This window comes from Saccostrea cucullata, unplaced genomic scaffold, assembly GCF_032062105.1.
Source record: "Saccostrea cucullata isolate Sc308-1 unplaced genomic scaffold, CSIRO_AGI_Scuc_v1 ctg11481, whole genome shotgun sequence".
NCBI classification, from domain to species: domain Eukaryota; kingdom Metazoa; phylum Mollusca; class Bivalvia; order Ostreida; family Ostreidae; genus Saccostrea; species Saccostrea cuccullata.
This window is the reverse complement of record NW_026922727.1, coordinates 1-11,090: the sequence shown is the minus strand read 5'-3', so window position 1 is coordinate 11,090 and position 11,090 is coordinate 1. Positions and strand designations below refer to the sequence as shown.

The window sequence follows — 11,090 nt, the reverse complement described above, 5'->3', positions numbered from 1 at the left end:
GAAAAGAAACAGATAGAGGAGGCCAAATTACAGTTAAAAATGAAAGAAGAAGAACTTCATATACAAACAGCACTAAAGATCAGTGACGCTCGAACTAAAATTATTGAAGAACTTGAACGAAGTGAATTGAGGGACCAACAGCTTACCGAAGCTTTGAGTGATATCCATGCAGAATTGCATCACCATGGCGCACCTTTGTTTTCAACTGTGTCGAAACCAGCTGCACAGCAGTTACCGCATTTGTATGTACCTGTGTCTACCACACAGTCTACCTTGAATCCACATGCGCCTTTGTTTACATCCGTGTCAAGGACTGTAAGTCAGCAGAACTTGAATACACCATTTGTAACTCCAGGTACTTCATCACATGTGCCTGTTAGTGTGACTACATGTACGCCACATAGTATCCCTTACATTCCTATGTCGACACAACATAGTACGCCTTATGTACCTGCGTTACCAACATTCGGTGACTTGTACAATTCAGGACATGCGCACAGTCATAATCGTGAACATGAAGGCCTACTTATTGTGGCACAAGAATTAAATAAGCCTAAATCAGAAATACAGAATTTTGAAGGGAATCCAATGGACTACAAGAGATTCATTAGACAGTTTAATACAAGGGTGTGTGCTAATACCAGCTCATATGAAGAACGTTTGAACTTTCTTCTGCAATTTACCAGCGGTGAGGCTCACAGAATAGTGACTGGATATTCACACTTAAATGCTGAAGGCGGATACAAGGCAGCGATGGATGAATTCAAAGATCGATATGGTGATCCAGACATTGTTGCGCAAGCTTATGTGAAAAAAGCATTGAATTGGTCATCAATAAAACAAGACAATGCAAGGGGACTTGATGACTATGCAATATTCCTTACCGAGTGTCAGCATGCTGTCAACAACGTAGCCAGCGCTAGAGCCTTAGAGTATCCAGAGAACCTGAAACTTATTATAAAGAAACTTCCGTTCTACTTACAAGAAAAGTGGCGAAATGTTGTGTACGAGCTCAAAGACAGAAGACAAGTTGTGAAGTTTGAGAACTTAGTTGTTCGTAAGGAAGCTAAAAAGGCCAACGACCCTATCTACGGAAGAGAAGTGATGAATATTTCAACGTCTTCAACCCACGGACAGAATGTTAAACCAGCCACATTCTCAAAACAGAAAGGAAACTTTGCAACTAAGACCGTGGAATCTCATCTATCTACAAACAATTATGCATATGAACAACATAGACCAAAATCATCTGGATCTGTGAAACCATGTGCTTATTGTCAAGGCACATCACATTAATTGGAAGAGTGCCGGAACATCATGAAGATACCTCTAAAGGACAGATATGAAGTGTTGAAGTCCAAGGGACTGTGTTTCTCGTGTTTGAGATCAGGACATCTTAAGGGAGCCTGTCAACACAAGTTATACTGTGTTCACTGTAAGAAGTGTCACCCATCTATACTTCATATGAATCCTCGACAAGGCAAGGAAAACCCAGTGACTACTGATCAAAACAACAACAGCTCATCTGCAGCCGTTTCTTCAACAGCGCATATGGGGGCTGGGGACTCAGTGAGGCAAGCGCGTCCTGTCATACCAGTACGTCTGAAATCAAGAAACAGTGACAAATTTATTACAACTTATGCTTTCTTGGATTCTGGGAGTACAGCGACATTTTGTACAGAGGAAATCGCAAGATCACTTCACCTTGAAGGCAAAAAGACTGTGCTTAACTTAACAACCATGGGACAGCAGAGGACAGAGAACTGTTGCAATCTGGTCTTGAAGTGAGTGATTTAAATGGTGATCACACAATTGACTTACCTCCTATATACACTCAACCGGATTTGCCCATATCTAAGAAAGACATTGTTACGTCCGAGGACCTACAAAGATGGCCGCATCTGCGTGATGTACATATTGATACCATAGATAGCGATGTTGGTTTGTTGATTGGTGTCAATGTACCGAAAGCAATGGAGCCATGGGATGTGATTACTAGTGTACACAAAGGTCCATTCGCTGTTAAGACTCTGTTAGGATGGGTAATCAATGGACCGCTTGATACCAGACCAGAGAATGGTACTTACAGTACTTACGTCACAGTCAACCGCATCGATGCAAGATTAGAGGAGCAAGTGAGATATCAATTCAATCTTGACTTTAGTGAAAGAGCTATCGATGATGTTCCAGAGCCGTCAAGGGAAGACAGGAGATTTCTTGACTTTGTGAAAAATTCAGTTCGCTTTGAAAATGGACATTATGTCGTTGGTTTACCATTCAAATCAGAAAATGTGATAATGCCAAACAACAGAAAACAAGCAGAACAGAGACTGAATTCGTTGGCTAAGAAACTTGTAGTGACAGTGAATTCCATGACAATTATAAAGCCTTCATGGACAATATTATTAGCGAAGGCTATGTACGAAAGGTACCTACAGAAGACTTGAATCAAGATGATGGACGCGTTTGGTATTTGCCGCATCATGGTGTACTACATCCCAAGAAGAAAAAACTTCGAGTTGTGTTCGACTGTGCAGCGAGGTTCCAAGGGACTTCACTGAATGAGCAATTATTACAGGGCCCTAACTTAACAAACACACTCATCGGGACTTTGATGCGATTTAGAGAGGAGGAAATCGCTGTGATGGGAGATATCGATAGTATGTTCTACCAAGTACGTGTTCCGCCACAAGATGCTACTTTTCTACGATTTCTCTGGTGGAAAGATGGAAATCCCTCCAGTAGTTTACTTGAGTACCAGATGATCGTGCATTTGTTTGGAGCCACATCTTCGCCTAGTTGCGCCAACTTTTGTTTACGAAAAACAGCTCAAGATTGGACAGGACATTTTAGTGATGAGACAATAAAGACAGTTCTTCAGAATTTCTACGTTGATGATTGTCTAAAGTCAGTGAATTCTGTAAGAAATGCTGTGACATTGGTGAAAGAGTTAAAGGGACTCTTGGAAAGTGGGGGATTTCATATATCAAAGTGGATCAGCAACAGTCGTGAGGTCATGTATTCGATACCAATATCCGATAGAGCTAAGGAGGTCAAGGACTTAGATCTTGACTATGATACACTACCAGTAGAGCAAGCCCTCGGCATCCAGTGGTGTGTGAATTCTGACATCTTTCAGTTTAAACTGGACTTCAACAGAAAACCACTTACAAGGCGGGGAATTCTGTCAATGGTGAGCGGTGTGTTTGATCCACTGGGATTCTTAGCTCCACTACTACTCAAGGTAAAGATCATTCTGCAGGAATTGTGCAAACTTCAGCTTGGATGGGACGATAAGATTCCTGATGACACTGCTATTCAGTGGAATAATTGGTACCAAGATCTCGATAAATTGAGGGACTTCAAAGTGAACAGATGTCTGAAACCTTATGGTTTTCATCCACTCATGGTACAGTTACATCATTTTGCTGATGCGAGCGAAACTGGATATGGTAGAGTGTCATACTTGTGCATGGAGAACGCTTCTGGTGAACGTCATTGTTCCTTTATTATGGGAAAATCTCGCGTTGCTCCACTTAAGACAACATCTATTCCACGATTGGAGTTGACAGCAGCCACAGTAGCCGTCAGAACCAATAGGATGTTACTTAGAGAATTGAACATTCCTGTCCATCGTATTACATACTGGACCGACAGCATGGCCGTTCTACGTTATATTCAGAATAGTACGGCGAGATTTCATACTTTTGTTGCAAACAGATTAGCAGTTATCCACGAAGGGTCACAACCAACTGACTGGAGATACATTAACACAAAGTTGAATCCAGCGGATCATGCATCTAGAGGTATCTCTGCAGATGCCTTATTGAAACAAGAGAACTGGATCAAACCCCCCAATTTCCTGTCTGAACCTGAGGATCATTGGCCAACACCAGCTTCACACCTCACTGACAGAGAACTGTTTGACAACGACCCAGAGGTGAAAACGGTTACTGTAAAGACAGTTGTCACAAAATCACAGGAATTACAAGAGAATACTGCAGATATTGACAAGCTGTTTCAACATCATTCGTCTTGGTATTTATTGAAACGTAACGTGGCCTGGATTTTGAAGGTACGAAAAGAACTGTTAAGACGTGTTCGTGTGAAAAGACTCGATTCTCACTCACTGGTACAGGATGATTCTTGTGACAAGGCTTACATTTCATATGAGGACTTGAAAGAAGCAGAAAGAGCTATACTTACTTTCATTCAGCGGCAAGAATTTTCTATGGAAATAAATAGCCTTATGCCAAGAAACTAGTGTCAGTCATGGTAGCAGAATCCGGAGCCTGGATCCATATTTGGATGCTGGACTTTTGCGAGTCGGTGGTCATTTACACAAGTCAAGTTTTCCAGAGGAGATGAAACATCCAGTGATTTTACCCAAAGATCATCATGTGTCCACTCTAATTCTTAACCAAATTCATCAGGATTTGTTACATAGTGGCAGAAATCAGATGCTAGCTAAGCTAAGAGAACGTTACTGGCTTATCCATGCTCCATCTGCAATTCGGAAAGTCATATCAAAGTGTGTTACTTGTAGACGACAGAGGTCTAAGGTCGGAGAGCAAAAGATGGCAAGTTTGCCCAAAGATCGTATTATCCCAGACGAACCACCATTTAGCAGAGTTGGTGTGGATTACTTCGGACCATTTGAAGTCAAAGTGAAACGGAGTCGTGTGAAACGCTACGGTGTTATATTCACTTGCATAGCTAGTCGTGCAGTGCATCTAGAGATAGCAGCTTCGTTGGATACAGATTCCTACATAAATGCACTACGTCGTTTCATAGCAAGAAGAGGACAAGTAAAGAAAATACGTTCCGACAATGGAACTAACTTTGTTGGTGCCGAACGTGAACTTAAAAAATCCATACAAGAATGAAACAAAGCACAGATCAAATCTGCAATGTTACAAAAGAACGTAGACTGGCAGTTTAACCCACCAGCTGGATCACACTACGGGGGAGCCTGGGAGAGGTTAATTAGATCTATTCGTAAAGCCATGAATAGTGTACTAAAGGAGCAGACACTTGATGATGAAGGACTTCATACTCTAATGTGTGAAATTGAATATACAATCAACGACCGACCAATAACAAAGAACACGGATCAACACGGTGACTTGGAGCCACTTACTCCAAACCATTTGCTTTTGATGAAGAGGAAACCTAACCTTCCTCCAGGAGTCTTCGATAAGACAGATCTGTACCACAGACGCCGTTGGAGACAGATACAATATATGGCCAACTTGTTCTGGCATCGTTGGGTACGCGAGTACTTACCACTTCTCCAGGAACGACAAAAATGGCATGATATCAAGAGAAACTTTCAAATCGGTGATATTGTGTTAGTTGTAGATTCGAACGCCCCAAGGAACTCTTGGCCGATGGGAGTAGTGCATGAGACAATTCCCGACAGAAATGGACTAGTACGTCAGGTGAAAGTGGAAACCGCGACAAACATTCTAACCCGACCTGTCGACAAACTGTGCATGATCCTAGAAATGGACTAAGAGACTGTTTGAGATGTGTTTACTAAGAGACTTTGAATATATGAATATTCTTCTTTATCATGTACATGTATTGAATTTGCTAGGTATCATGTTTCATGTGCATATATCATTTTTGATGAGAATTTAGTACAGTGTAACCTGTTTAACTTGCATTGTATTTTTATACAATTTTTGCGTTAATGGATATAATGTATATATCTATTTTTGTAATTGTGTCACATTTGTTCCACAATTAGGGGGCTGGATTGTTACGGCCATTTCGGTAACTAGACTTGTTAGGGGCATTAGTGTGATGTGACGTCATCATTTTTAGGGCACAGTAATTTTTTTTGTGTAGAGCCCGTGTTATCATGGCAGAACGCGGCAGGGCTTGGTGCCACACTTGTTACCAGTTTGCCATTTGCTAGTATTCTTTGTACTGATATTTATTTCACCGGAGGAAACTTCTAATTGGTGAGTTTTTCTTTGTATATCATTTAGCTGTATACACTCTATATTTTTCATCTTGGTAAATATAGCATTTTTATGAATCTCGCAATAAAGTTATTGTTGAAAGTACTTGTGCACTATGTTGGAGTAATAATTATAATGCAGTTAGTAAGTTAGGTACATTATTGAAATACATATTGTAATTTCGCTGGATATGTGCACACTTATGACGTACGGGAGATAAATCTTTTTTCTGACATGTTTTTCTATCATGATTTGTGTCAAGAAGAGTTATGCCTCTTTGTTTACATTTTGATGACAGTTTTGTGTATTGAAGTATTTTCTAGAACATGTAATACATCATGATTATTTGCTAGGATGTGTTATCATGTGTAACTTGCTTGAAATATCTTGTATTTATAGTATTTTTTCTTTGCATTTTTTGTAGTAAATCGTCAGTGTAATAGTCAACGTCATTTCAACGTCATTTCAACGTCATTCACGTCATTTCCATGTCAACTTCAACTTCAAGTCATATTTCCACGTCATTGTCATCGTCATATCTCATCATCCTCATAAATAAAATCATTGGACGCATTTACAACGTTGTTTCTTTAATTTCCTGTCCGGAGTCAGTACATATAATATGCTTTTATATGAATCTTACCTCAACCAGGGCCACAATGCATAAGCTTAAGGTCAAGGTCACCACCGACCACAGTGATACTGTACAACCTAACCAAGAAATCAATATACATGTGTTACCTCTAATTGTAGTTGTAAACAATCTCGTAAAATAAATTTAAACTTCTTCATAACAAAAGCCTTTTAAACATCACTAGAAATAAAATGAATAGCCAATATTATATGGAACGTTTATCAACAAAACATGCTAAACTTATTCTATTAAAATAAATATTTTCAGACTTTACAAATATTAAAATAACCCTACCAAAACATACTTTACTATTATGAGCAAAGCTATATTTAAAAAAATGTAAACTTACAGTTGGTACACCTAGCTAGAGATAATTCAGCTTCAACAATGTGTTGAACACAGCATTCATAGCGCGAAACATTTCGAGCAAAATCATAAACTATGAAGTCACGTGATCACAGGAAGTGATGTTGAAATTATCAAAATATTAAACAATACATTTAAATAAAAACTTATGTGCATTTTCCATCATTATTTGAAAAATGACAATGACAAAAATTATTTTAAATGAAAATCTTGAATACTTTAGCTGAACAGAATTTGTTACTAAAAATAGATGTGGAAGTTACCCTCAATGACAAAGTGTATGAAAACAAAGAGAGATAACTCTATTGTGAAAATCACCAAATCACATATATTTTACCCAAATCATTAATGCACTGTACCTTTCAACGGTCCTAAACATGGTCTATGGATTCGGAATGTCAGTTTAACTCTCATACAAACCTGTTTTAAGAGGCCATCTTTGAAAGTTTGAAAATGTCCACTTAAGACGTGGTCATACGTCAGGAATACGGAAGTACCCGGTATTTTCGGGCGTCATCATAATGTGTAATATTATTCGGAACATTAAAATCGAGGGGAATAAATCCCGAATTTTCTCTTCATGTTACATGTAACGGTAAATTCGATATATAACTAGAAAGCTGTAACTAGTAGATTCTGATGGATACAGATTCACTTTTAACCTACGATATAATCAACCAAGTATCACAATATTGTTATTACAAATTCTGATTTTTTTTTAATGCAGAACATTTGTAAAGTTAGAGTTATCGTTCTTTTGTACTTCCGTCCCGGTTGGTGCACATCAAGAAAATTTACCCTAGATGCGGGTGATTTCATCGAAATATTTACAAATCGGGGCATATAAAAATTAAAAGGAAATATGAAAAGGAAGAGGAATGTATAAAAAATCTATTATTGTATGCATATCCCATGTTTTATTCTGAGTTAGAGAAATATTCGAGCGAAGTTTAAGCGATGTGAGGCGGATGACGAGAAAAGAGTTGCAAGCCTTCTCTCTTTATATGTATCAGTCGAAAACGACATATTTAAAGAGTTACCTTATTGATAACATATAGTGCATATTAGAATAGAAAAATAAGAAAAAGGTGACTCAACCCCAGATTTAAAAAGAAAAAAAATTGGAAAAGGGGGAGGTCCATACACCAAGCGCCTATGCTGTACACTACTAATACTCTGTTGAGAGAAATAAATGCTCTGAAAAAATGCCAAGATTGGTTAATAGAATGACGATTGATTTTTATAAACATTTTCTCTGTACCAACAATTAAGCAGTATATAATATCAATGCATAATTTTATCATCATCATCAGTTTTGAAATAAGAAATTCAAACAGAATTACTGATTGCTGTCTCTCCCTGGAGGGCATATAAAACATATGCCTCATACCAATTATATGCAAAACTTGCCAATAGACGAAAAATTACCTCTAGATATTAGAATCAATATTAAAACGTGTAAAATATTTATTTATAATGCGAAGAAATTGATAAGAGAAATATAAGCGTAAAAAAGCATGAAATACTGCACATCCATCCTCAGCGTTCCTTCATATAAATATTTAATAAAATAATAAATCGAGGATCAAACAAGTTATTAACGATAAAGGTTAGGTAGAATATTTTAACTCGCATGACTGATAAAATGGGAATGTCCATTTATTATGTTGAAACGCTCACTTAAAAATCTATATCGATGACCATATATTTTTTCATTGATTTTAATTTACCAAGAGTCTCTTTACCTCATCAAAATTTGAGTAAAATTTCTATTAAAGAAATGAATTATGTTCGTCGTCGTTAATGCTGTTAAATTTACATTCTGAACTACAATTGTACAATTAGTCATTTGAACGACGATCGATCGTTTTCTCTCTACCAACAATTAAGCAGTTCATTATATCAATCCATAATTCACCATCATCATGATTCTTGAAATAAGTATCTCAAACGGAATAACCTGTTTTCTTTCCCTGGAGGACATGTGAAACATATACTTTATTATTAAATGCCTCAAACAAATTATATTTTGAAATCCAACAAAGAAGAAGGTATGGTTTTAGCTTTATTGCGCCCTAAAAATGTAATGATATCAAAAAGTTTTGAAACTGGCTTAAATATTAGTTAAGTATATGACTGTGATAAATCGGGAAAGAATATGGTATGAAGGTTTACCATTCTGCAAATATGACGTCATTAATGTGAAGCATTTCTCTATTTTCAACAGAAAAAGCCTCAAAATGGCACATTTCAAGGGGGATTTTCCTTTAGAAACAGTGTCCACAGCCGTCGCCCACGTTAATTTTTTGATATTTTGTGCAAAATTCAATAGCAAATCACATATCTCAAGATCTTTGTGGGCGATGCCTGTGGACAATGTTATCTGAAAGAAAATTCCATTGAAAAGTGGTGTCTTCTGCAACTTTTTAAGAAAATACGGGAAAATGCACACATATATGACGTCATACTTAGCATTTAAAAACACATGTGAGAAAAATGATTTGTATGATTTTACTGCATTGAATTTCAATTATTTAAAAAGCATGAGTTTTTAACCTTTACACCAGTTTCATTTTTTAGAAAATCACAGGGCAGAATTTGTATGGAAACCATACCTTCTTCTTACCTAGCTATTAGAATCAGCATAAAACGTGTAAAATATTCATTATAATGCGAAGAAATAGTTTAGAGCAACATAAGCGTCAAACATTATTAAAGAAGGAAATACTGCATATCCGTCTTCGGGGTCCCCTGCTATCAATTTTTGATTAAACTAATAAATCAAACAAACAGGTAATTATCGATAAAAGTTAGAATATTTTGAACTCGCCTGACTGATATAATGGGAATGCCCATTTGTTGTCTTCTTCTTTAAATGTTAAAGTTGTGCCCCTTAACAATTTTTTTCACCATTCTACATGCATGAAATCCAACACCTAAAAGATTTTGTAGAATAATCAATGGTTACAGAAATATTTGTATGAAAGCTCGTCTTTTAAAATTTTATTTTCAAAGCTCATGAGGATCAATATTCTCTAATAAAGAGGTTGGATCCTGCTTTAAAAAGTCTTGTCTTTTTCAAGTAATTTTTTTGTTTGGAAATCTACACACATGCCTTAATTAAAAACGATGTTTTTTATTTCTTTATTTATTGCTGTCTGTTTCGTCCGTCGTCATGCGTTAACATTTACACATTTCTTTATAGCTAGCTACTTCTCCTGAGCAATGGAACTAATTTAAAGCAATTTTGCTATCTACATGTATGGGTGAAGAGGTGCAAAATTTGGGAAATCTAATCCCCCGGGGTGGCTTCTATGAATCTCTTAGTGTTATTCTATACTCAAGTGAGCGTTAAGGTCCTTAGGCCTATTGTTCTGAACATTAAGTTTGACGCGTGTGATTCTGTGTTGCTTCACCATTCTATGATGTGATGACTCGGGCATGTTTTACGTACCGTGTTAGTAGGGCACAGACACATCTCGTATTTAGGAAATTTATAAATGAATTTAATTGTAACAGTTTAAACAAATCTTTTTTATAAAAAGAAAATCAATACTTAATCGTCACTTAATAAAGGTTGAGATAGAAATAACATATACCATGCCTGCTAACCGCGCAAAATACGTTAAATATATAGGGTACAGCCACTGACTGAAAATTTAAACTAGCCTCATAAGAAACTAATGCATTTCAATAACTAAGAAATAGAATAATTATTGTCAATGCATTCAGCGAGAAATATATTTATAAATAATTATTCTGATACAAAGTAATGGCCTTATGTCTATATTTTCATCTTCAAATTTACCAGATTTTTTTTTTTTTTACAATACTTTGATATTTGCTTTTCTTTGTTTGACAGTCGGTACATACATGTAACTTTCATATCGGCGAAGTATCTTTTTTTTCGTTAATAGCAAACGCAAAATACAGCATTTGTTTTACTAGTTAACAAATTTATCCCTAATGGTTGCATTTTTACAACATCAACAGATTCATATAATTCCTTCATAAGGCGAAGGAAAGAAGGTAATATATAAGGGCGCAGAATGCGATTACTAATCGCAATTTCTTATATTTCGATACACAACGGAAGTACGTTATACTTAAAACCATTAATA

General features: G+C 36.6%; 2 protein-coding genes across 2 annotated transcripts; both read left to right on the top strand.

Annotated features, from left to right (window-relative positions):
• Window positions 1-2,614: 2,614 nt before the first annotated feature.
• Window positions 2,615-4,264, top strand: LOC134262295 (uncharacterized). The gene has a single exon (XM_062744669.1). The coding sequence runs from the start codon at window positions 2,615-2,617 to the stop codon at window positions 4,262-4,264; it is 1,650 nt and encodes a 549-aa protein (XP_062600653.1).
• Window positions 4,265-4,364: 100 nt separating this feature from the next.
• LOC134262294 (uncharacterized) lies at window positions 4,365-4,886 on the top strand. The gene has a single exon (XM_062744668.1). The coding sequence runs from the start codon at window positions 4,365-4,367 to the stop codon at window positions 4,884-4,886; it is 522 nt and encodes a 173-aa protein (XP_062600652.1).
• The last annotated feature ends 6,204 nt before the right edge of the window (window positions 4,887-11,090 follow it).

Bases quoted from the DNA above. Each gene is read 5' to 3' on its own strand.
- LOC134262294 (XM_062744668.1), top strand. From the start codon at position 4,365: ATGAAACATCCAGTGATTTTACCCAAAGATCATCATGTGTCCACTCTA.
- LOC134262295 (XM_062744669.1), top strand. From the start codon at position 2,615: ATGCGATTTAGAGAGGAGGAAATCGCTGTGATGGGAGATATCGATAGT.